This window comes from Suncus etruscus, chromosome 18 (assembly GCF_024139225.1).
Source record: "Suncus etruscus isolate mSunEtr1 chromosome 18, mSunEtr1.pri.cur, whole genome shotgun sequence".
Classification (NCBI taxonomy): Eukaryota; Metazoa; Chordata; class Mammalia; order Eulipotyphla; family Soricidae; genus Suncus; species Suncus etruscus.
The window spans coordinates 26,857,804-26,885,275 of NC_064865.1; the positions used below are offsets into that span (position 1 = coordinate 26,857,804).

General features: G+C 41.9%; 1 protein-coding gene across 1 annotated transcript in view; it reads left to right on the forward strand.

Annotated features, from left to right (window-relative positions):
- The window catches only part of KCTD20 (potassium channel tetramerization domain containing 20), a 37,794-nt gene extending 12,750 nt beyond the window's left edge, over positions 1-25,044 (forward strand). Inside the window, exons 2-8 of the mRNA XM_049765384.1 lie at positions 5,125-5,330; positions 15,649-15,922; positions 18,356-18,458; positions 18,814-18,934; positions 21,307-21,504; positions 23,422-23,532; positions 24,554-25,044. Of these exons, the coding sequence (XP_049621341.1) occupies positions 5,156-5,330; positions 15,649-15,922; positions 18,356-18,458; positions 18,814-18,934; positions 21,307-21,504; positions 23,422-23,532; positions 24,554-24,846 (1,275 nt within the window). The 5' untranslated portion in view covers positions 5,125-5,155 and the 3' untranslated portion in view covers positions 24,847-25,044. The remainder of the gene's footprint in view (positions 1-5,124; positions 5,331-15,648; positions 15,923-18,355; positions 18,459-18,813; positions 18,935-21,306; positions 21,505-23,421; positions 23,533-24,553) is intronic.
- Positions 25,045-27,472: the final 2,428 nt, after the last annotated feature.

Genomic DNA, 27,472 nt, shown 5'->3' on the forward strand with positions numbered 1-27,472 from the left:
TGCCTCTAAATTGTTTACATAACCCCAGATGTTTGGTATAGTGAAGCATGCAGATAAAGCATATAATCAGGACAGACCACAGTTCGATCCCCCCGGCGTCCCATATAGCCAGGAGTAACCCTGAGTGTCACCAGGTGTGGCCCAAAACAAAACAAATTATTTTTAAATGGCCCTACATTAAGTTAGGTATGTGATCTCTAGATGAGGTCACAGCCCATAGTCTAAGAAACTAGTTTCAGGGCTGGAGCACAGTGGTAGGGCATTTGCCTTGCATGTTGCCGACCCAGGACGGACCCGGGTTCCATGCCTGGCTTCCCATATGGTCCCCTGAGTCTGTCAGGAGTGAATTCTGATTGCAAAGCTGGGAGAAACCACTGAGTGCCACTGAGTGTGACCCAATAACCAAAAAAAAAAAAAAAAAAAAGAAAAAGAAAGAAAGAAAAAAGAAAAGAAATTAGTTTCTAGTCAAGCTCCAAAAACTTGATATGAATTAATAAACTATTGCTCTTAATAGGATCCATCCAGAATGAGGACTTAAAAGTGAGACTTTGGGCTGGTCCAATGGCAGTGGTTTATCAGAACTTATTAATGTTAGTATCACAAAAGTTGGTATATAACCCCCCACTGCTCAATTTGACTGCCTTAAAAAAATAAAAATTAAATAAAAATTAAAAAATGTGAGACTTTGGTTGTATTAGTGAAAATGAATTATTTTAATGATCACATTAAAATAAGCTTCTATATTTAAATTAACAATAGTGAGGAAACCTTGAAAAGTATTTGAGGGTTCTAGAAAATAGGCATTCCATACTACTGGAAGGAGTGTAACCCTGATTTTCAATTTTTGTAGTTGTACATTACTCTGACTGATAGGATGGCATTGATCAAAATAGTTACATAGCAATAGAGACCTATATTGATGAAGTACTTATTTCTTTCTTCTTTTTTCCCCCCTTAGATCTGTTCTGAGGACCAAGATTCATTTGGGGGATGGTTACAGAATTGAACCATGGTAGGCAAAGAAAATATATATTCAAAATAGAATGACTTGTACTTGTTCTTCATGGAAGGGAAGTAGCTCCTTACTGTCACATTGAAACTGGCTATTCTGTTGTCCAACAGACTTTGGCATCAGTCCTGGTCTCACAAGTCAAGTGTTCATAATTCTCTAGGATTATAGAAGAATTCATTGAGGGATCAAAGCTGTTACACAGCAGTAGGGCGCTTGCATTTCGTGTGGCTGACACAGGACAGACCTCGGTTCAATCCCAGCGTCCCATATCGTTCCCCAAGCCAGGACCGATTTATTAGCTCATAGACAGGAGTAAATCCTGAACGTCACTGAGTGTAGCCCAAAAGCCAAAAAAAAGAAAAAGAAAAGAAAGGAAGAACTTATTGATTGAGGACTTTGAGAATTGTTAGTTTATGTGATTACCTAAAGTGTCTATCACTAAGCATTAATCATGACATGGTTTTTGGGATGAAAGGAGTCCTAAAGAGAAAAGAACAGCTGAGAACATTGAAAACAGGATTCTTACGTGGAGGTAATTTCATTACATTCTGATCATTTTCATTGAAGTATTATTTATAATAGAAAAAAATGGCAGTTCACATTGTAAGTTTTTATTCATACCTGTAATGCTTGTATGTCAGAAAATTTAAAACAGTAAAACAGGTTAACTGTCTTTAAAAACTTTCCTAGAATGTGCATAAAAATAGGTGAATTATTTAGCCAGAACACCAAGTTCTGATGTTAGTGGTGAAATTAGTGTACCCGAACTTGAGAAGTGAATAGCCTGAACCTTTGGAAATGATTCTGTATTTATGGTTTTTTTGTTTTTGTTTTTTGTTTTGTTTTGGGCCACACCCGGCAGCGCTCAGGGATTACTCCTGGCTCTATGCTCAGAAATTGCTCCTGGCAGGCTCTGAGGACCATATGGGATACAGGGATTCGAACCATCATCCTTCTACAAGCAAGGCAAACGCCCTACCTCCATGCTATCTCTTCGGCCCCTGGAGATGTTTGGGTTTTTTTTGTTTTTTGTTTTTTGTAGGATTTTTTTTTTTGTGTGTGTGTGGTTTTAGGGTCACACCTGGCAGTGCTCAGGGGTTATTTCTGGCTCCAGGCTCAGAAATTGCTCTTGGCAGGCACGGGGGACCATATGAGACACCGGGATTCAAACCGATGACCTCCTGCATGAAAGGCAAACGCCTTACCTCCATGCTATCTCTCCAGCCCCCCCTGGAGATGTTTTTGGTTTTTTTGGTTTTTGGTTTTTGGGTCACACCTGGCAGTGCTCAGGGGTTACACCTGTCTACATCTCTCCAGCCCCCACCCTGAAGATGTTTTGGTATTTCATAAACATTAGAAAGTTTGGGGCCAGTGAGGTGGTGCTAGACGTAAGCTGTCTGCCTTGTAAGCGCTAGCCAAGGAAGGACCACGGTTCGATCCCCTGGCGTCCCATATGGTCCTCCAAGCCAGGGGCAATTTCTGAGCACTTAGCCAGGAGTAACCCCTGAGCATCAAACGGGTGTGGCCGGGAAAAAAAAAAGGAAGTTTGATGTTTTAGTAGTATGAATATAGTATTGAGGATGCTTTTGAGTATATAGGATAAGTGTTGAGCTCCCACAGATGAAAGGGCTACAGAACATGCTTACCTGGAAGAAAGCTATAATTCCTCGTGTATGACCCTTCCATTCTTAATCAGCACATGCCTTGCACATGGCAATCCCTGATGACAAGTTTTTTCATGATATTTGTGAACTGCTTGGTAGAATCTTAGTCTTATAGCCAGTGGCATTTGGTGTGATTGGGGAGAAGGGGGGTTGTTTTAGGAGTTAAGCATAAAGTACAGAAAGTATTGGAAAGAATTTTAAAATGAGAACTTGAGTTTTAGAGGACAAAAATTTGCATTTTTGTTTTGATTTAGCATGGGTGACTTATAGTTTCAATTTTTTTTGGGGGGGGGTCACACCCTGCAGTGCTTAGGGGTTACTCCTGGCTTTATGCTCAGAAATCGCCCCTGGCAGGCACAGGGGACCATATGGTATGCCGGGATTCGAACCACCGTCCTTCTGCATGAAAGGCAAACGCCTTACCTCCATGCTATCTCTCCAGCCCCTAGTTTCAATTTTGTTTTGTTTTGTTTTTGGTTTTTGGGTCACAGCCGAGAGTGCTCAGGAGTTACTCCTGGCTCCAGGCTCAGAAATCGTTCCTGGCAGGCTCGGGGGACCATATGGGATGCCAGGATTCGAACCAATGACCTTCTGCATGAAAGGCAAATGCCTTACCTCCATACTATCTCTCCGGCCCCTAGTTTCAATTTTTTTAAGACTACATTATGGTTACTGTTTAACTTTCTGGTGCTTAATTGCTGTCAGGAGTATATGTTTTGTTTTTGTTTTTTTTTTGGTTTTTGGGCCACACCCAGCGGTGCTCAGGGGTTACTCCTGGCTGTCTGCTCAGAAATAGCTCCTGGCAGGCACGGGGGACCATATGGGACGCCGGGATTTGAACCAACCACCTTTGGTCCTGGATTGGCTGCTTGCAAGGCAAACGCCGCTGTGCTATCTCTCTGGGCCCAGGAGTATATGTTTTGTTTTTAAAATATCTGTGAGCAGGTTTTCTTTATTTGGCCATTAGAATTCTTCCCTTCTCTCCTTGGTATTTCTGAGTTATAAGCCTCCAAATTATTACACCACATTTTAATTTTTTGTTGTTTGTGGGGTCACACCAGTGATGTTTAGGACCTACTCTTGGCTCTTAGGTCAGCCACATTCAAGGCAAGTGCCCTACCCTCTGGACTATCATTTTAGCTCCTGTTACACCACACTTTTTTTTTTTTTTGGTTTTGGGCCACACCCGGCGGTGCTCAGGGGTTACTCCTGGCTATCTGCTCAGAAATAGCTCCTGGGACTTCGGGATTCAAACCAGTCACCTTAGGTCCTAGATCGGCTGCTTGCAAGGCAAACGCTGCTGTGCTATCTGTCCGGCCCTGTGACACCACATTTTAATGTGTACAGTTGACCATAAATGTGACCAAGAGCAGTGGACTGATGTCTTTAGGAATAATGCTTAAAATTATTTCTTTTTTTTTTCTTTTTTTTTTTTTTTTTGAGTTACACCCGGCAGTGCTCAGAGGTTACTCCTGGCTCTACGCTCAGAAATCGCTCCTGGCAGGCTTGGGGGACCACATGGGATGCCGGGATTCGAACCACCAACCTTATCTTCATGCTATCTCTCTGGCCCCTTAAGTTTTTTTTGTTTTTTTTTTGTTTTTGTTTTTTTTTTTTTGTTTGTTTTGTTTTGGTTTTTGGGCCACACCCGGCGGTGCTCAGGGGTTACTCCTGGCTGTCTGCTCAGAAATAGCTCCTGGTAGGCACGGGGGACCATATGGGACACCGGGATTCAAACCAACCACCTTTGGTCCTGGATTGGCTGCTTGCAAGGCAAACGCCGCTGTGCTATCTCTCCAGGCCCTAAAATTATTTTTTGTTTGTTTGTTTGTTTTTTGTTTTGTTTTTGGGTCACACCTGGCTGTGCTCAGGGGTTACTCCTGGCTATCTGCTCAGAAATAGCTCCTGGCAGGCACGGGGAACCATATGGGGTATCGGGATTTGAACCAACCACCTTAGGTCCTGGGTCGGCTGCTTGCAAGGCAAACGCCACTGTGCTATCTCTCCGGCCCCCTAAAATTATTTCTTAAAACTCATGTATCAACCAACATTCTTAGCGATTTGTAAAGATCATTTTAATCATTTAAATTGGTGATTTAATTCATTAAACCAGTGCTTCTCAATATAAAGTCCCAGAAATGTTTTATGTGTTATTTTACCTAAGAACAAGGGGCCAGAGAAATAGCACAGTCATTTGCCTTGCATATGACTGACCTGGGTTCGATTCCTCCAGCCTCCTGTTCTTCTCCGGTGTGATTTCTGAGCTCAGAATCAGGAGTATCTCTGAGTACTGCCACTGCTGGGTGTGGCCCCCAAAAAACAAAAACAAAACAAACAAAAGAACAAGAATGAGGTTGCTGTGTTACTTTTCTGTTGGCTTTCCTACATGCAATTCTTTGGAATCCTCTTTTGAGAGTGATCTAAACCATATCTACTCCTGTCTTGCAGGATTTCTCTCTGATAGAGCAGACAATTCAGGATGCAGAGTTCAAGAATGAATGTTCACCGGGGCTGCGAGAGTGACAGATTATTGCGGCAAGAGGCCAGCTGCCTAATGGATGAAAATCCAGTTGCAGCCCAAGCAAAAGAAACAAATAGTGTGGCTTCTTCTGGTCTTCTAAATCATACTTGCCCTATGTGTCCCAGGACTGACGGTATGGTGATTGATTCTTGACTTAATTATGGGGGACTTTCTGATATCCACCCTGAACATCTGAACATCCACCCTATTCAAAAGCCATCAGTTTTAAATAAGTTTATATTAAAGAACTGTACTTTAGGGGACGGGGGAAAAAATAACTGTAGTTTAAAAAGTTATTGATAGTTAAGTTTAGGCCAGTCCCACAACCAGTATCAATTTCCCTCCACCCGTATTCCCCTACCCCCACCCCTTCTGCCACCTTGACAGAGTTGGTGGTGGCAGCTTGGATTCCAGTTCAAATGTTGTAGAGTCTGTGCTTTGGATATATATGCCACTTTCTCACATCACCAGTAAACAAAATCCCCTGTCCTTGATCTCCCATTAACTTCCTTTCTGATCTCCCCCCCCCCCCATTTTTGCCCAAGCTTGATTTTCTTTCTTCCCTGTCCTTCTTAGCATCAGTGATTTTGTTTATTATTGTTTGAGGGCCACACCCAAACAAAAGGTGCTCATGTCTTACTCCTAGTTTTATTCTTAGGAGATACTTCTGTTGGGGCTCAAGGGCACTATATGAGGTATCAGGGACCAAACCCATTACTGCTATACTACTACGCAGATCTTCAGCCCCAAGACATCAACTTTTTTTATTTTAAATTTTATTATTTAGCTTTTGGGCCCATATCCATCGATGTTCCTGACTTTACTCCAGGCTTTGCACTTAGGTCACTCCTGGTAAGCTCTGGGAACTATGTGGGTTTCTGGTAAAGGAACCCAGATCAGCTATATGCAAGGCAAGTTTTCTACCCACTGTAATGTCTCTTGCCCTGGCATCAGTGTTTTTTTGTTTTTGTTTTTGTTTTGCTTTTAGGTTAAAAAAATGCCATTTTATTTGGAGGTGCAGAGAAAAGAGAGGGAAATGATAAGAAAAGGAGAGAGTAAGAATGCTCAAGAGATAGCACAGGCTTTTCCAAAGGCACAGAGAGGAGCCAGAGTGATAGCACAGCAGGGAGAGTGTTTGCCTTGTACATAGCCAACTGGTTCAATCCCCAGCATTACATATGGTCCCCCAAACCTGCCAGGAATAATTTCTGAACATAGAGCCAGGAGTAACCTGAACACCACTGGGTATGGCCCAGAAACCCTATAAAAAAATAATAAAAAAAAAGGTTGGTACACAACCCAGCATGAAAGTAGGAAAATACACATCTCAAGAAGGGAGATGAGGTGGCATGTGCTTGGGCACACATACTGACATCATTATTTCATTGTTTTCATCTAAATCTAAACCAGCTAATTGATTTAGCTTTCATATTATGGTTATAAAAGAGCTGGTCTTACAGGACATTCTGAATTGGCCTAACACATCTAACTTACTTTTAACTATGTTCAAAATAGAAATTAAAATTGGGGGCCGGAGAGATAGCATGGAGGTAAAGCGTTTGCCTTACATGCAGAAGGTTGGTGGTTCAAATCCCGGCATCCCATATGGTCCCCTCTGCCTGCCAGGAATGATTTCTGAGCATAGAGCCAGGAGTAACCCAGAGCACTGCCAGGTGTGACACAAAAACAAAACAAAAAAAAAAGAAATAAAAATTGTAGCAATGGGACCAGAGTGGTGGCACTAGCGGTAAGACATCTGCCTTGCCTGCGCTAGCCTAGGACAGACCATGGTTTGAGCCCCCAGTGTCCCATATAGTTCCCCAAGCCAGGAGCGATTCTGAGTGCATAGCCGGGAGTAACCTCTGAGCATCACCAGCTGTGGTCCAAAACCAAAAACAAAACAAAACAAAATTGTAGTTATGCTATTTTTTTCTTTCTTTTGTGTGTGGGAAGATTTGGTTTGGGAACCATTCCTGGCCATGCTCAGGGGTGCAAAGCATACACTTAACGCATTATCCCATTCAGCTTCATCCCTAGTCTTGCTCTAGAAAACAGGGATATTAATATCATTCCTTTCTCCCAAGACTAGAAGATTGAGTTAATAAATGTGAAGTTTCTTGATAAATTGTTAGGTTCATTTGTAATTTTAATACAAACAGTAGTAGGAATAACCATAGTAGTCACCATCTATCACTCACTGGGCTAGGAACTTTATAAACAGTGTTGTAGATAAGTAAGAGCAAAGTGGTCGAACTTGAACTGCTATTGTTTTTGTTAAAATTATATTGAAGTAGAGCATCGTGCCCATTTGGGTCTGTTCCCTATGACTGTTTCCTGTTAACTGTGGCAGACTGGTCTGCAAAGGCCAAAACATTAACCCTTTGGCCTTAAAATGAATCTTCATAATCTTACTAACATTTTTTGACAGATAAAGCAAGGCATAGAAAGTTTAGGTACTTTCCTAGGTCACAGTGCCCAGAAGATGGAGCTCTGAGATTTGAACCTCTGTCTTTCTAACGAGGCAGTACTGCTGTTTATTTTTATTTTTATCTGTCCCTCCCTCCCACTTTTATTTATTTTTTTTTTTTTGTGGTTTTTGGGTCACACCCGGCAGTGCTCAGGGGTTACTCCTGGCTCCATGCTCAGAAATTGTTCCTGGCAGGCACGGGGGACCATATGGGACGCTGGGATTCGAACCGATGACCTCTTGCATGAAAGGCAAACGCCTTACCTCCATGCTATCTCTCCAGCCCCAAAAATCTTTTTTTTTTTTGTTTGTTTGTTTGTTTGTTTTTGGGCCACACCCGTTTGACGCTCAGGGGTTACTCCTGGCTATGCGCTCAGAAATCGCCCCTGGCTTGGGGGGACCATATGGGACGCCGGGGGATCGAACCGCGGTCCGTCCTAAGCTAGCGCTTGCAAGGCAGACACCTTACCTCTAGCGCCACCTTCCCGGCCCTCCCACTTTTATTGTAATAACTGGGAGACACTGTTGTGCTCATCAAGGTTACACTTCCTGGTGATGGCGTTTATATATCTCACTTATACACACCTGGTTATGGTGCAGCCAGAAATTGTTTTCAGCACCAGGAATCACCACAGTAGACTAGCCAGACTCAGATAGCAGAGCTGCCAGTACATTTAATACATACAGAAATTTGAACACCCTGGCCGTATGTTTGTAAAGCAGGTGCTCTAAGCCCTTATGCTAGTCTTGGACTCTGTAATGTTATTTTATTATATACATATGCACATGAATGCATGTGCATTCACCAGAAAAGCAAAGTGACTACCATTCCAGGATTTCTGCAGTCATTTATTTCCCTGCTTTCATGTTGAAGTAGGTGGAATAAGCCTGCAGAAGACTTCAAGAATAACTTTAATTGAATTGCTTCCTTGCTAGAGGGAAAGCATGAATTTTAAATATCTGAATGAATTCATTTTAATTACCTACTTCCATTTCCAAGAGCATCATGAGTGCAATAAGTACTCTGGGTAATTTAAGAATTTCTTCCTATTATTTGGCTCTTTTTATATATAGGGTATGAACCGTAAATAGGTTTTTGGTCTAAATTTTGACTTCTTTTTCTCTATAACAAATGAGAAAATATTACTGTAGTTAAAAATTTGCCTGATCAGAGGCTGGAGTAATAGTTTAGCAGGTAAAGCATTTGCCTGGCATGTGACCAACCCAAGTTTAATCCCCATTACTCGATATGGTCCTCCAAGCTTTGCCAGGAGTGATCCTTGAATACAGATCCAAGAACTGAGCATTACCAGGTGAGAGCCCCAAAAAACAGAAAAACGCAGAAATATTAAGTGCAAACTCAGGAGTAACCCCTGAGCACTTCCAGTTATGGCTCAAAAACATAACAAAAAACTGTAATTTGGTTAGCTAAGTGCAGGAAATTAAAATAATTTCCCAGAGGTTTCCAGCAATAATCTCATGTGTGATTCAATCACATTTAAAATAGATAAGGAGGGGCCGGAGAGATAGCATGGAGTTAGGGTGTTTGCCTTGCATGCCGAAGGATGGTGGTTCGAATTCCAGCATCCCATATGGTCCCCTGAGCCTGCCAGGAGTGATTTTTGAGTGTAGAGCCAGGAGTAACCCCTGAGTGCTGCCAGGTGTGACCCAAAAAAAAAAGAAAATAGATAAGGAGGAGATGTAACAAGACATTCGCATTGACATTTTATTTTCCCAAAAGGAGTTTGAAGACTTAGGAAAATGTTAATTATGGAGGTGAGGGCAAACTGGCTTCCATATCTGTTACCTCATTGATCACCAGGGTTGATTCAGCTGATCTGGCCTGCTAGGTGGGTGTCCACTTCCTCTCGCACCACTCTTTGTGCATCTCTCCCAAAGAAGAGAACAATCTTCTCCAAATAGAGACAGACTGTTTTTGGTCAAGGGTAGAAGGGTATATTAGTAGCCGTGCTCCCTGCTAGAACCTCCAAACAAGCTCTCAAGGAAAATGTTAATTATAGTTACCATACCAGATGTTGGGATTATAAGTCTTATTTCTAAGCCTGTTTCTCATGATATATCATTATGCTTTTTCTTATTTTGGGCTTTTGGGCCATGTTCTGTGGCTTACTCTTTTTTGTTTGTTTTTTTGTTTTTTTTGATTTTTGGGTCATACCTGGCCATGCTCTGAGGTTACTCCTGGCTCTATGCTCAGAAATCGCTCCTGGCAGGCTCAGGGGACCATGTGGGATGCCGGGATTCGAACCACCAACCCTCTGTATGCAAGGCAAATGCCTTACCTCCATGCTATCTCTCTGGCCCCCCCTGTGACTTACTCTTGACTCTGTTCAGGGATCCCTCCTACACAACAGCCATATACTATGTAAGGAATCAAATGGGGGTCATCTACATGCAAGGCAAAGTGCCTTAGTCCCTATACTATAATGACCCGGTATTATATATTAAGTATGCTATTAATTTTTTTTTTTTGGTTTTTGGGTGGCTCGGGTTATTCCTGGCTATGTGCTCAGAAATCGCTCCTGGCTTGCAGGACCATATGGGACACCAGGGGATTGAACTGCGTTCTGTCCTAGGTCAGTGCATGCAAAACAAATACCCTACCATTTGTTCCAGCGCTCTAGCCCTTATTAAGTTATTTTTTATTTCAGTTTAATGTTAAAAAAAAAAAAAAAAAAAAAAAACTCCTTAAGGGGACCGGAGCCATAGTACAGCGGGTAGGGCTCTTGCCTTACATGTGAACAACCCAGGTTTGATCCCTGGCACCCCATATGGTCTCCTGAGCTCACAGGAATAATCCTTGAGTGCAAAACCAGGAGTAAACCCTGAGTACCATACGGAGTAGCACAAAAACCAACATAAATAACTTTAAGATAGGTGGAGTGCAAACTACAGGGCTACCCCTGGGCCGCATGCCCAGGGAGCCAGTGAGGTGGGTGCCAGCTAGGAGTTTAAAGGGGACCCCAGGCTTTCCCCAGTTCCCACCCTGCTCAGAAGGGTGGATTACTGACTTACTCAGGAGGGTGGGGGTGGTGAACTTCCAGGCTTCCAGCTCTTTAAGGATCTCTTTCTTTTCTGGGAGCCTGAGCTTCTGCCAGCATGGGAATGGCAGCACAAGAGCACAAGAGGGGATGGCTTCAGGAAGTCGCAGGCATCTTTCCTTCCCACCCCTGTTCATTCTGAAACTGCGTGGAAAGTATAGACAATTATTTGGATATCATTGGGTTTAATCTATTTATTATATATAGAATGTCAGGCTGGAGAAATAGCGTGGAGGTAGGGCATTTGCCTTGCATGCTGAGGACAGTGATTTGAATCCCGGCATCTCATATGGTCCCCCAAGCCTACCAGGAGCAATTTCTGAGCATAGAGCCAGGAATAACACCTGAGTGCTGCCAGGTGTGACCCTAAAACAAAAAACAAACATATACAGAATGTCTATGTTGTATACTTTCCTTTCCTCCTTGACTCACCACCCAGGAGCTCATTTTTAGTCCTTTACTCACTCACTCCCACCGCCTATAACCCCACATTTAACCATTTTTACCCTCAGTTCTTGGCTCCCTACGAAACATATTATTATCCCCACTCAAGCCAGCTGCCAATCAGCTACCAAAGTGAAAAAAATAGACTCTCAGGCTGAGAAGAATCAGTACTCTGTTCCTACTTATCTACTCTCAGCAGCCTCCCGTCCTCTACCTTTCTTCACTGTGTAACTGTGGTTGCTACCATACTAAGTTTTTGATTAGTTCCCACTCAAAGGCATTTCCCGATATGGAACTGCTGGGAGTCATTTTGCAGACTCCAGAAGGCCAAATCACAGACCAAAGTGGCATCCAGGATTTAGCACCCACCTCCTGACTATTTCTAATGACATAAAAGGGACATGTGTATCTCCTTTGAATATCTCAGATGTATTCCTTGAACCACTATAACTCTTATTGAATATCCCCTTATACAGTGACAATTGTGCCCACTGTTTTTGTTGTTTGTTTGGGGTTTTTTTATCTTGCTCTTTGTGATCTGTTCAATAAGGAATTCTGATAGAAGAGTCTTTCGCTTTAGAATTCATGCTAGAACCTAGTTAAGGAGACAGTTGGACTTGTTCCCTTGACTCCCCAGAGGCACCAATAATACATTGTGGCATTGTTCCTCTTTTGCATAGGTGCATTAAAATGGGAAAATACTATATATGCAAACAAGTTCTTATCTAATAGAGATAGGAACACAAATTTTGTAATGTAGTTAGTCCTTATACCCTGAACACTGGCATAATGACTTGACTCAGGCCTCAGAAGAATGGGCATTGCCCATACACCCCTGAACTATTGACCATCTACGGAAACAACCACAATTGTCTACAACTTCACCAGGAAGCAAACCTCTACCAGGGAAGACCCTACTGCTACCCTGGCATTGGCTTACTCCAAAGAGTGCTCCCTTAACACCCAGATGACTCAGCAATAGCAGCAATTTGCTTGCAGGGCAGGACGCTCCGTATCTAATGGTGAGGTGAAGCTAGAGGACGCTCCACATCATCCTGATTTCGATGAAGGAAATGCACAGAAACCAGAAACTATAGAAACCGGACACCAACAACAGCTAATGTGCAAAAAAATTTCACTGTGACCACAGAGAATGACTCGATTTGGACAACCTAGAATGCCTGGAACACAGAGTCAGTCTTATGCCAGAAAACTTCAGGGATAAGGTTTCTTTGTATTTAAGCCAAGGCTTTTTTTTTTTTTTTCCATTTTACCCATATTTTGCTGGGCCTATGCAAACAACAATTGCCACTTTCACATCGTTATTACTGTATTTTTTCAAATTTTAACCTTTCTTTTTTTTTTTTTTTTTTCTTTTTTTTTTTTGTGGTTTTTGGGTCACACCCGGCAGTGCTCAGGGGTTACTCCTGGCTCCATGCTCAGAAATTGCTCCTGGCAGGCACGGGGGACCATATGGGACGCCGGGATTCGAACCGATGACCTTCTGCATGAAAGGCAAACGCCTTACCTCCATGCTATCTCTCTGGCCCCAAATTTTAACCTTTCTTTTTTTGGTTTTTGGGTCACACCCGAGCACTCAGGGGTTACTCCTGGCTCTACTCTCAGAAATCGCTCCTAGCAAGCTTGGGGACCATATGGGATGTCATGATTTGAACCACCGTCCTGCATGCAAGGCAAATGCCTTACCTCCATCTTATCTCTCAGGCCCCTACTCTTATCCTTTTGGAGGGGGGGGTTCAGTTTTGGGTTTTGGGATCACACCCAGCAGTGCTCAGGGGTTACTGCTGGCTCCACGCTCAGAAATCGTTCCTGGCAGGCTCGGGGACCATATGGGATGCCAAGATTCGAACCAATGACCTTCTGTATGAAAGGCAAATGCTTTACCTCCATGCTATCTCTCCGGCCCCAACTTATCCTTTAAAAGAGCTTACTAAACTTTCTGCTGGTGCTTCAATGAATTAATTGTGAGTCAATGATTTTCAAAACTATTCTTTCCTTTCTCTTTCATCTCTTTCAATTCTTTATTTTTTAAAGAAAAAACATGTTGCTTTTGTTCTTCCTAAAAAAATGTATTATTATCAGTTATGTCAACTATGTAATCTATTTTCTTTAAATAAATTAATTTAAAAAAAATATAGGTGGAGCGAACATATTTTCATTTTACAAATGATGGCACAGTGTTTTTCTTTTTTTTTCTTTTTTTTTTTTTTTTTTGGTTTTTGGTTTTTGGGCCACACCCGGTGGTGCTCAGAGGTTACTCCTGGCTGTCTGCTCAGAAATAGCTCCTGGCAGGCATAGGGGACCATATGGGACACCGGGATTCAACCAACCACCTTTGGTCCTGGATCGGCTGCTTGCAAGGCAAACGCTGCTGTGCTATCTCTCCGGGCCCTACAGTGTTTTTCTTAAATGCAATAAAAGCAGAGAGCTAACTTATGATGCTGAGTGTATGCTGTGAGGAGCCCTGGGTTTGATCCATGGCATTCATGATCCCAGTAGCCAGGAGTTAGTTGCCCCTGCATACCAATGGATATGGCACCAAAACCACCAATAGAAAATGCTTAAAATGCCTTATTGGTGATGCTAAGACAAAAACTCCAGCCTGATGAGTAAAGTCATTTGCATATGAACATTCTCTTGAGAATGTTCTCAGTACTCTCTCTTGAGAGTATTTCTCTCTCTGCTTAGTGTAGATGGTATCAAGGGTATGCTGTACACAGTGAAATGCCTATTTGTCAGAATTTCTATGAAAAATTATGCCTAGGCAAGTAGACTATCCTTCCTGGAAAATAAAATTTAAAAACTATGAAGGTTATGGGCATGAATAGTTATAGAGATTGAAGGGAACTTTGCACTTGACAAACCCCTCTTCGATCCCTGACTCTGAATAGGGTCCCCCAGGAACCCCCAGGGGGAATCCCTAAGCACAAAGCCAGTGTATCCCCAAAGCACTGCTAGAAGTAGTCTCCAAGTCCTCCTTGCCCCCTTCACAACTTGAGTCATCTTATTCTGCCTCATGAATTGAGGGGGAAAATAAAAAGGAACAGTACCAGGACCAAACAGCCATATGAACATTGAGTGGAATTAAAAAAAAATGATCAGGGCCCGGAGAGATAGCACAGCGGTGCTTGCCTTGCAAGCAGCCAATCCAGAACCTAAGGTGGTTGGTTCAAATCCTGGTGTCCCATATGGTCCCCTGTGCCTGCCAGGAGCTATTTCTGAGCAGACAGCCAGGAGTAACCCCTGAAAACCGCTGGGTGTGACCCAAAAACCAAAAAAAAGAAAAGATCAGAATTAAACACCAAACTCGAAGTCAACAACAGAATCGATACCCTATATACAACAAGCTATACACAGAGGGAAACAGTTAAACTAGCACTTGGTGGGGGAGGGGCAAAGGAGGGAGATATGGGACACATGCTGGGAAGAGCGGGAAGGGAGGACAATCCTGGTGGTGGAAATGGCCCTGATTCATTGTCACTATGTACCTTCAATATTACTTTGAAAGATTTATTACTCACTTTGGTCACAATAAAAATTATTATTAAAGAGGAGAGAGAGAGAAAGGAAGGAGGAAGGAAGGAAGGAAGAGAGAAGAAAGAAGAGAGAGAGAGAGAGAGAGAGAAGAGAGAAAGAGAGAAAGAGAGAAAGAAAGAAAGAAGAAAGAAAGAAAGAAAGAAAGAAGAAAGAAAGAAAGAAAGAAAGAAAGAAAGAAAGAAAGAAAGAAAGAAAGAAGAAGAAAGAAAGAAAGAAAGAAAGAACGAAAGAAAGAAAGAAGAAAGAAAAAGAGGGAGGAAGGAAGGAAGGAAGAAGGAAAGGAAGGAAGGAAAGAAGGAGGGAGGAAGGAAGAAAGAAAGAGAGAGAGAAAGAGGAAGGAAGGAAGGAAGGAAGGGAGGGAGGGGAGGGAGGGAGGGAGGGTGGTGAGGGAGGGTAGGGAGGGAGGGAGGGAGGAAAGAAGAGATTATCTCTGAAACCAGACTGTGAGGTTATTACATGGGATATGATAGTGGACTGTTGACCTTTTCACAAAAAGTTTTCTAGTGTATAATTTTTTTTGAACCATGTGCATAGTTCAGATAAACTTTAACATAAAAATTTTTTTTTTTGGTTTTTGGGCCACACCAAGCAGCACTCATCCGGGGGTTCTCCTGGGCTCTGCATTCAAAAATTGCTCCTGGCAGGCTCAGGGGACCATATAGGATGCCAGAAATCTAATCCAGGTTCGTCCTGGGTCAGCCAAGTGCTATCGCTTCAGCCCCTAAAAGAATCATTTTAAAGTGTGGTTACTGTCTCACCTCCCAGCATACAAATATAGAAAAAAGAATGTAAAGGAATGTATTTCTTTATTTGCTGTAGGCAAGTGGTTTTACCTGTGAAAAAGGATTACAAAGTTTTTTAAAGAAGACAGTGTTAGCTTTTGTGCTATTAGGTTAATTTGGTTTCTTTGTATGATCTTTCAGACCTTTCACTTGATTATGTCTGTCAGTCATCGAATCTTCAGTTCTCTCACGTAATGCCACTTCCCGAAGATATCCAAAGCTCTTGTTTCCAAAGTGGGACTAAACGGAACCATGAACCCTTTATTGCTCCAGAACGATACGGAAGCAGTGCCGTGTGCTTCAGCAGTAATACTCATTCCCAGGCACCAGAGAAAGTGACACTTCTCGTGGATGGCACTCGTTTTGTGGTGAATCCACACATTTTCACTGCTCATCCAGATACCATGTTGGGAAGGTAATGGTGCTAAAGGTTTCTCTGTTCTGTTGATAGCAATACCTGCTGTCTCTTACATTGGAGATGAGAATAAAATGGTTGCTGCTTTTTTTCTTTTCAGACATATATGAGCCATAGAGGGCAGTCTAGTCTGAGCCTGACAGTGCCGGTGGATGTTTGGTTAGTGTTGTGCACTACCCTGTAATGATAGGGACTGGTGTTCAGGATGATGGTCACATTCGAGTCTTTTGTAAATGCCCTCTGAAAAAGCACTCAGGCCTTGATTGTCTTTCCTCCCAATTTGTATCAACTCACAAAAGTTCCACAGGTCAGAGATAGATACTAGAGTAAGGAAAGCTTAGGTCATGTTCTGTGCCTGTCTTGAAAAGAGCTAGAAATGGGCTGGAGAGAGAGAGCATGGAGGTAAGGTGTTGCCTTGCATGCAGAAGCACAGTGGTTCGAATTCCGGGATCTCATATGGTCCCCTGAGCCTGCCAGGAGCAATTTCTGAGCTGCTGAGTGTGACCCAAAAACCAAAACAAAAAAAAAAAAAATGAGGCTGGAGTGATAGTACAGCAGGTCAGGCACTTGTCTTGCCTGCAGCCAGCCCAGTTCAATCCTCTGCACCCCAGATGATTCCCCAAAGCACCACCTGGAATGATTCCTGAGCACAAACCTGGAATAAACTCTGAGCACCATCAGGTGGCGCACAAAAATCAAAATAATAATCAGATACGTCTTCCACATGACAATCAGAACAAAACCTTTTACTGAAAAATATTTTTGCATAACATCTATCATCAGTTATATTTGGCAATAGATCTTATAGTAGAAGAGACCATACCATCTAGAAGAGTTGGGGAATACTCTTGTGTTACTTGGTAAATCTGTGCGGGCCTGATGCTTAGATACTAGGGACCTGTGCTATAGGACTACCCAGCCAAACTGGTGGTGAAAGCTGAGTGATTACTAGGATGGCACTTAGTGCTCTTCACATGTTGCATGTATGCTCTCGATACTGGAGCCCATGAAGTCGTTTATTTTCTGATACCTATTGCAGTTTTCTGAAACCATATGTGATATATATATATTGGCCTCCCTTAAACAGTAAGAAAATACATTGTTTCACATACTAGATATCAGAGGTAGGAGTGCACTTCAGATTTGGCTGAAACCATTCACTAGTATTATCTGGCACTCAGAATAATATCAGTTCTGTACTTAGATAATTTCTGTTATCTTAGGATAGTGTTAACAATTGGAACTTGAAGCTGCTTCATTAAAAAGATGATGTTTGGGGGCGGGAGAGATAGCACAACGGCAAGGCGTTTGCCTTGCATGCAGGATGACAGTGGTTCAAATCCTGGCATCCCATATGGTCCCTGGAGCCCACCAGGGGCAATTTCTGAGCATAGAGCCAGGAGTAAACCTTGAGTGCTGCCGGGTGTGACCCAAAAACAAAAACAAAAACAAAAAGACTAGAATTTATTCAAATTCAGCCAGTGTGGGGTGGGAGATAGAAGTTGTAAACATTTAAAAAAAAAAGTTGTAAACATTTGTTGGGAATAGCAGGACTTCCCCATTGGTTGAGAAACTAAATGTCAGTCTTCTTTTGGAATTCAAGTCAGGCCAGCTAAGGATACCAACTGCTGGCCCAGTCTCTAATACTGGGTTCCCATTCCATGACTCACAAAAGTGCTACTGGAGTAGAAATCATGGTGCCAGTTTACTGTAAGATCTAAGAAAATGGAGGAAGACTAAAAAAGGTTTGCTTTATCTTCCTCCCTACCAAATTTGAAAAGCAAAACTCAGGACTGTAGAGATAGTATAGTGGATAAGTCATTTGTCCTCCGTGTTTAGTTCTCAACACCACATATACATATGGTCCCTAAACCCTGCCAGGAGTGATTCCCTTAGTGCAGAGTCATAGTATACCATAGAGCACCACTTGGTGTAACCCAAAGAAACAAAAAAGCAAAACTTAGAAATCTTGAGGATTGGCATATTGGCTTGTTAGACATTGATAAGGAGGAGTCCTGAGCATGAGGCGCCCCTGTTTTCCTGAGCTGCAGATGTGGCTGAAGGTTCCTGGGCAGTGGGAGGACATGAAAGGCAACTTCCAAGACTCCTGAGATTCTTCCCAGCAGAGCAATGCTATAGATGCTGTTTTGCTTCACTTTCTGCCACTGAAGCTCACTAGAGATAAACATTACAGCTTCATTGAGGAATTGCAGCGTCATTCCTCCTTGCATTCAAGAGAAGAATGCAGTCGATGCCTTCTTTTCCCTGTCTGGAAAGTTTCCCAAGTTTTCATCTTGTAGGGATTCAGTCCCAATGACTGTTTAAAAGTATACTCTCAGAGAGTGAAATCTCCAGAATAAGGTGAAGAAAAGAAATGCTATATAAGAAGAATTCTGCTAGAGAAAGTAATATTGTTGCGTGGGTGTCTTGCAGGATGTTTGGACCAGGAAGAGAATATAACTTCACAAGGCCCAATGAGAAGGGAGAATATGAGATTGCTGAAGGAATCAGTGCGACTGTATTTCGAACTGTGCTGGTGAGTACTAGTCAATTTATCCTTTTTTCTCAGGGGCACACATGGCCAGAAGCCTTGAAGGTTCCATCAAACTAAAGTATTGATGAAACTCTTAATTTCCTTTCATTGCCTTTCTGGTTTTGTTCCTGTATCTCTAAAGTCCTTTTTGCTTGTGAAAGCTCACTCAGATAGCCAAGGTTTCACTTAGTACATCAGGATATCCAGGTGCCACTCTGGCATCTGATGAATCAACTTATTGTTAATACCAGTAAACCAATACCATCCTTATAACAGAATCAGCAGTGAATAGGGGGTTGAAGAGGTACTTTTTTGTATTGTGCTTTATGTACATTTCTTTTTCCTAATCTCTTTACAGGATTATTATAAAACTGGTATTATCAATTGTCCTGATGGCATCTCTATCCCAGATCTCAGGGATACATGTGATTACCTCTGCATTAACTTTGACTTCAACACTATCCGGTGTCAAGATCTAAGTAAGTACAGGAGTAGTTGCCAGTTGTATTTAAGCAGCTAAACTTTGCATTCGCTTAGAAGTAAATGATACTTTTTTTTATTAGTAAATAGAAATAACTAATTGTGGTTCAACACCATCTGCAGGGCAGAGACATACTGTTAACCTTAATTACTCGAAGCTCTAGCAGGAAGTGGAGTTAAATTAAGAACATATAATGGGATCTAAATTAAGTTTGCTCCATGAGTCACTAAGCTAATTGTTTTCCCTCTTAGATCTTGGGGTCTTGATTCTTTAACAAAAGATTAAGAGATAGGATTTTCTGATGAGAAGGCTTAGTAATAAATCAAGGAGCGTAAGTTAACTGGGTTCTTGGGAGGGTTCACAATGCTGGGGCTACTCCTGTATTTGATGCTCAAGAATTGCTTCCAGCAGTGCTAGGGGGCATGCATGTGAAAGGCCTAGATTGATGCCTGAGCTATCTCCCTGGCTATCTCCTTTGAGTACTCCTCAAGATGTTGGGTTCCATAATACAATATTAACACATTGATGCCTGCACTGCAATTTATGTGTATTAAACCACATTTAAGCATAGACCACCAGTGATATATGCACCAACATACTAAATCTAAAATCATAGTTGTGGGCCAGAGTGGTGGTGCAAGGTGTAAAGTCGTCTGCCATGTGAGCCTAGACGGATCGTGGTTCGATCCCCAGATCCCCAGCGTCCCATATGGTCCTCCAAGCTGCTGGGTGTGGCCCAAAAACCAAAAATAAAAAGTCACAATTGCAAAGTGAGTCACAAAGGGTTTTTTTTTTTTCTCCCATTACATATAAGTTATGTTTACTGGGGACAGAGTGATAGCACAGCAGGTAGGGTGCTTATCTTGCACTTGGGCAACTCATGTTCAATCCCTGACACTTCTTATGATCCTCTGAGCCTATTGGGAGTGATACCATTGTGCAGAGCCAGGATTAACTTCTGAGCACCGCTGGATGTGACCCAAAACCAATATAAAAACAAAATAAACCACAGTATCTTCAAAAAACCAAAAGCAGTGTCTGCTAAGCATAGTAAAATTAGCATAATAAAGGTCTCCTTGCGATTGCTTTTAGGGTTAATATTGACTTACTGTTTGCAATGATGTAAATGTGTGAATTCACTCATATCTTAAAACAGCCATGAAATATGGGTGACAGTTTCATTTATCTACTAAGGACAAATTAGGAATTAGAAATTAGACTGTTCAAAGCTCTCAGCATTAAAGTGGATTGAAAACTGTATCCTTGGGCCTGGAGAGATAGCACAGCGGCGTTTGCCTTGCAAGCAGCCGATCCAGGACCAAAGGTGGTTGGTTCGAATCCCAGTGTCCCATATGGTCCCCCGTGCCTGCCAGGAGCTATTTCTAAGCAGACAGCCAAGAGTAACCCCTGAGCACCGCCGGGTGTGACCCAAAAACCAAAAAAAAAGAAAGAAAAAGAAAACTGTATCCTCATTACTTAAGATTTGTGAAATGACTTACCTTTTTTTTTTATTTTGGGCCTCACCCAGCAGCACTCAAGGGTTCTTCCTGGCTTTGCACTCAGAAATCACTCCTGGCACGAGGGACCACATGGGATGCCAGGGATCAAACCTGCACCTATCCCAGCTTGGCTGCTTTCAAGGCAAACATCCTACTGTTTGTGCTATCACTCCAGACCGTGAAATGACTTACTTTAAAAGCTATTGTTTCTATGAAGTCTTGTGAACTTTGGTTTCTCTTCTGGGCCCAGTACACAGAACACACTTTTCTGTAGTTTTTTTGCCAAAACTCTCAGTATGTACTTTTTGTGCCAATACGTGAAATTGGGCTTCTGAACATCTTTAAAAAAAATCAATACAGGGGCCGGGGAGATAGCATGGAGGTAAAGCATTTGCATTGCATGCAGAAGGTCAGTGATTCAAATCCTGGCATCCCATATGGTCCCCCGATCCTGCCAGAAGCGATTTCTGAGCGTGAGCCAGGAGTAACCCTGAGTGCTGCTGGGTGTGACCCAAAAACCAAAAGAAAAAAAAAAAAAAAAAAAAAAAAATATATATATATATATATATATATATATCAATACAAAGAATCATCCCTAAATGATAATGTCTCTTGCAGAGTTCATATTTATGTCCAACAAAGCCATATCCAATCATAATACTCAGGAATTATTAAATATGATTAAATTGAAGGGTGATAGAATATGATGCATTTCCAATAAGTCTAACAAACTGCTTACATATTGTGTTGGAATAAGATAGGGCTTTCTCGGGCCCATATTCTTGGTGATATCTGTTACCTCAGGCTTTTCCACTGCAGGATATTTGCACTTGGAAAGGATCAGGTGCTCACCTGCACCTTTTCTCCTCAGGTGCTCTGCTGCATGAACTGTCTAATGATGGTGCTCACAAGCAGTTCGATCACTACCTTGAGGAGCTCATCCTGCCCATCATGGTGGGCTGTGCCAAGAAAGGGGAGCGAGAATGCCACATCGTTGTGCTGACAGATGAGGATTCTGTGGACTGGGATGAAGACCACCCCCCACCCATGGGCGAAGAATATTCCCAAAGTAAGAATCCCTGTATAATTCAGATGCTTCCAGCAGGAAACTGCTGCCCAGGGAACAGCCTGATCCTAGGGCTGATGTGAATAGCACTGTCAAGTCAACAATGAGCACTGGCAGCTACAGATAACTCCTGGCTAGTGACAGAGCTAACTGATACCAGGAAGAGAGAATGGTATCTAGTCACCACTGCTCCCCCTGCCATCTGCTGCCGGGCTGCTGAGGCAGCATATCATATGGTGGTGCCATTCTTCTCTCCGTTTCATTTTTTAATCCTTTTGAGTTAATAGTAAATCATATCAGAAAGTACACAGATATGTTGGTAAGTTCCCATCCCTGCTGCTACAATTTTTCTTCTCTGTCTCATTTATATTCTTCTAAGTATAATTGCATACTTTTTTCTCTTTTACAATTGATACCATATTATACAGAGTGTTCTGTGCTGTCCATTACATGAAAAACCTCCTCATTACTGTACAGTATTCCATTACATGATCATTACTATATTGACTTTGTCAATATAGTAGTCATCCTTGTTGATGGGAACTTAAGCTCTTTTTTTGTTTGTTTGTTTTTTTGTTTTTGGGCCACACCCGGCAGTGCTCAGGGGTTACTCCTGGCTGTCTGCTCAGAAATAGCTCCTGGCAGGCACGGGGGACCATATGGGACACCGGGATTCGAACCAACCACCTTTGGTCCTGGATCGGCTGCTTGCAAGGCAAACGCCGCTGTGCTATCTCTCCGGGCCCTCTAAATTATCTTTTATAAATGTTTGTTTATACTCACAAGACAATATAGGACAGTTGTTTTTTACACCCTCACAAAACTACTTTTATCTTAACCATCTGGTAAGTGACAAAGAGCAGTAGTTCATTTGAGTTTCATTTACATTTATAATTACATGTGATGTGGAGTATATTTTAATTTTTAGGAGCCATTTTAATTTCCTGTTCTATTATTGTAGTCTTCTTCCATTACACAATTGGATTGCCTTTTTACTTGGTGTTTTGTTTTCTCTTTATTAAGGAAAATTAGTGCTTTATTGCAGATATTTTTCCCAGTTGTTTGTCACTTTAGTTTTTTGTTTGGGGTCACAGCAGCAGTGCTTTGGAGACCTTACAGTGCAAGAGATCAAACCTAGAACTCCTGCATGCACTCAGTCTCTTGATCTATATCTCTCCAGTTTGTTGGTAGTGGTTTGAGCTATATATAAATAGGCTGGATTTTATTTGTGTTTTTTTGGCAGCTGTACTCGGCTTGTTCCGAATGATATTCATGGTACTTGGGCTATCAGATGCTTACCAGAGCTCAAACCACATTGACCACATTAAAGACAAGCATCCTACCCACTCTCACTCCATAAACCACGTATTTTCATGTGATCAATGCTATCTTTTTGTTTTGTTTTGTTTTGTTTTAATGACATTTGGGTTTTATGTTATTGTTAGAAAGATCTGTCTCGGGGCCGGCAAGGTGTCACTAGAGGTAAGGTGTCTGCCTTGCAAGTGCTAGCCAAGGAAGGACCACGGTTCGACACCCCCACCCCCACCCCCCAACCCCACCCACCCCCCCCCCCACCCCCCCACCCCCCCGCGTCCCATATGGTCCCCCCAAGCCAGGGGTAATCTGAGCTCCTAACCAGGAGTAACCCCTGAGCATCAAATGGGTGTGGCCCGAAAAACCAAAAAAAAAAAAAAAAAAAAAGATCTGAAGATCTGTCTTCTCCTGAAACTAAGAAAACTTCAACTGGTTTCTTTCTTATGACTGATTTATTTTTTCACATTAACTCTGCCCATCTGGATTTTTTGGAATCAGGGTTTAGGTATACCTTTCAGTACGCTGATTTCATTAGTTCCTTTCTTTTTCAGAGATCTTCACTCCAGGGCTAACTCCAGGCTTTTGTTTGTACTCTTTCTGTTTCAGTTCTTTATAGCTCCAAGCTCTACAGGTTCTTCAAATACATTGAAAATCGGGATGTCGCTAAAACAGTGTTAAAAGAACGAGGTCTGAAAAACATTCGCATTGGAATTGAAGGTAATGAGTACCCCATTTACTAGTGAGCTTGCCAGATATGGATGAATATTGAATATATGTACATAACTGCTGCCTTTAAAACTCAGATTCCCAGCCAGCATGATAGTACAATGGGTAGGTTATTTACCTTGCACACAGCTGACCCATGGTTAGTCTCCAACATCCCTGTGGTCCCCCACATACTACATGTAGTAATTCCTACAAGTGCAGAGCCAGGAGTAAAGCCCTGAGCATTGCTAGGTATAGCTCAAAAACTAAAATAAATAAAACTTAAATCCCAAGGCTGGGGATGAGAGCATGTGCAGATGCCCCGCCCCCTCCCACATCATTGTTGATACAGCTTTGGAACCAAAGTTCCCGCTGGTATCCCTGATAGGAGTTTCCAGTACCACATGGTCCAAGCAGTGCAGCTGTTGGGTTCTGACATTGAACTGCCAGCCCCATTGACCAGAATCTGAGTCATTCTTAGGTCTCCTGGCCACCACTTGAAAGTGCCCATCCATTTCATCTCCTATAACCACATGTCAAACTACTTTTCACTAGAATATTTTCCTTGAAGCTAGGAGATAATTGCCTCTCTCTTCTGTTCTTCTGTACAGTAATAAAAAATTTTTTTCTTTCAGCATATTTCCTTTCACTGCACATTTCCTTAATTATTTCTGATGACAGTCACCTCCTCTAAGCAATAGAATCAGAAGGCTGGGAAAGCTCTGCCCTGGCAGGATTTTTCTATAGTGTTGCTGCAAGTAACTAAAGACTTACAAATGAAGGAGACTTCTTTCCTTCCATTTGAAGGGATAGAATTTTTTGTTAATTTGCTTCTAGGAATAAAACCTAACTAACCTGAACTGGAATGAAAGGAGCTTGTTGGTTATTGGCATTGGAAGGGCACAGTTTTTCTTTACTTTTCTTTATTTTCTTTGGATTTGGGAGGGAAATGTATGTGGCTTGGAAGGAAAAAGCATGGAGAGTAGAGTAAGCAATTTGCTGGAGCCCTGAAAATGGCCTTTTCCTGTTTCAGGTTACCCTACCTGTAAAGAAAAAATTAAGAGGCGACCAGGAGGCCGGTCTGAAGTCATCTACAACTATGTACAGCGCCCCTTTATCCAGATGTCATGGGAAAAGGAAGAAGGAAAGAGTCGCCATGTGGATTTCCAGTGTGTTAGGAGCAAATCACTCACTAATCTGGTAGCTGCTGGAGAAGATGTCTTGGAGGACCAGGAGATATTAATGCACCATCCACCGCAAGTGGATGAACTTGACCGACTGAATGCTCCACTTTCTCAGATGGCTTCTAATAACTTTCAAGATTAGGGTCCACCCCCCTTTGAAGCTTTTCTCTGTTTGGAACGTCCACAAACAATATTCTCCATGGTTTGTCTCCCTCGTCCTTTCCCTTTTTTCCATAGCTAATGTGTGTCCTCAGAAAGTCTGTGCCTCCAGTTCGGGGGTTGGGAAAGCTGAACTATCAGCTTTGCACCAACCCTAGTAACTTAGAATTGGGGGGTTGGTGCTGTTCAGAGTCCTTGCAAAACTGCAAATGCAGGAAAGGAAGTCAGTCCTCTTTAAACTTTTGTCCTTGAGTTTTGTTTTGTACCAAGCAAATGACCCAACAGCAAAGGGACCAAATTTAAAAGAAGACAACCCCTAACTCTACAAGCAGAATGCTCATTAGATATTAATGAAAATGCTGTTCCTGGCAGCCTCTGAGCTGAAATGGCATCTGGAAAGTACTAGGCCTCCTTCAAAATGTCCAAAAGGAAATTTTTAACAGCTTAAATCTGGTTTTGTTCTTTATAATGTGATGAACAATCCAAGGCCAAAGATTCCTTGACAGGATGGTTAAGAGTAAGCAATGTTTATGAAACCTTAACATTTGGTTTCACAGTTTTTGAGCCCATAGATTGTTTAGGATAAAACAAGTGAAGTAATCCCTTCAAATGAGGCCACTTTCCTATCCTGGCTGTATTCTGGTGTGAAGCCACAAGTCTATACCCCAGCATAGTACATTGCTTGGTGTTGTGACTGGGAGACCCTTAAGAAAGGGTGATTTAAAGGCTTTCAAGATCTGGGTAGAAATTCCTTACACATGCTCAGTTTTATAAGAGCTTCAGGGAAGGGAGCCTTTGAGGGTAAAACTGGGAGGATAAATATTACCTGGTTTGGCTTTGTCCCAGTACAATTTACAATTTTTTTTTTCATGCTATGGAATTTGAGATATCAGAACACATCAGTTTTGGAAGTATCTGCTGCTCACTCACTGGCTAAGAAAGACTATTCTTATCCACAATGGATTGATGAGCTAAAGGGACTTGGGGCCTAGTTATTTGGATCTGTCAGCTCTGTTAGTCATGCATGGTGTATTGCCATTCATTGTTGATAAGCCCCAAGCCCCCCAAGACTAAATCACCTTCCCTTAATAACTCTGGAGCTGTTAACAGTAGAGCTTAGTTTAGAGCCAGTATTTCTTGAGGATATTCCCCATTTGTGATAGAAAGTGACCTTCAAACTTTCATTTATCACAAATGACTGATGTTCCCACCTTAAGAAAATGATTTCATAAATGCCATTCCCAAGAGATAAGGGGTATGGTAGTTGATTCCATTTATGACTGCCCTCCAAAGAGAAATTCAAATGATCTGCTCTTCCCAGGCTTTCAAGAGTGTTCTTTGCTTTTGTCCAAACTGTTCTTTACTCAGACAAGTGTTAAGGGGGTTAAACTGAGCCACCTCCACCTAACATTCTCATTACCACTTGCACAGTTTTGCAAGATTGATGGCCAGAGTTTAGATTTAAGATTAGGGTCATTTTTCTGTAATAAGTGGTTTTGGGATTTTGTTGTTTTGTTTTGTTGGGTTTTTTTTTTTTTTTTAATGTATGTAAAACCTATTTGAGGTCAGGTTTAGCTTTAGGCCTTACCCACTGGTAGTTGGCCATCCTGAATAACTGTTTGGTGCTTTCTTTATTTTTTATTTTTTCATGCCACCCCAAGGAAACTTGAATGGACTGTGTGTTATGTGCTAATAGTTAATGTATTATATTACTGTGTAAGTGTAAAGTCACCACTGACATGCTAAAGCTAATCAGTCCTTACTTTAAAAGTAAAAGCCAGGAAGTATGGCATGAACTTGTGCTTTGTTATATAAATAATTCATTTCTTTGGTCTTTCAAAACTAGTTAATATCCATTGTGCTCTCACATAACATACACAGATTGAGTTGATGTTCTTTGAGTCCTAATCTATGAAATCTGAGTTAGAAAACTATAGAGGCAACTCTGTGTTTCCAAGTACTGGCGACTTGGTGGGGGGCACAGGTTTCTTCTATACCCAGCTCTTCCCCACTTGAGCTCAGCATCACTGTCATTTGATGGGTCCCCTCCCAACTGCTGTTTCCAGGGCCAAGAACATTCCATAGTGGCAGATCCCTCTCTTCACAGGGACACGAGTGAGCTGCACTACAGTTGTTCCCTTCAATCATGGAACACAGGGTGTTCCTAATTTTAAAAAAGTGGAATTCAGGTTTGATGGGTTTTTCTAAGTGCCTAAATAAGTAAGCCAGACTGTTTATAAGAAGTATTTTCATAAGAAAACTATTTTACCCAGAATCTCTTACTCAGAGGCCTCTCAGCAAGCAAAGATAAACCTGAGTTTGTGTTGGATCATATTACGTATAGTTGATTCAGAAACATTTGCCACTGAAAAGCTGGAATGGGCTAAGAGACTGTTAAAAGTGTGTCAAGATTGAGTAATGGTTTCTTCAGAATGGAGGAAATGACAGCTAAAACAGTAGGGAATGTACGCTGGATTTACAATACAGAATACAACAGGCTGCATTAAATTCAATTTCAAGAGAATGATGTAATAACTAATGTAGGCAGGTCTATGAAAATACTGTGGAATAAGCCCAGGAAAGATTCTGTATTTACGAATAGTGTTCCC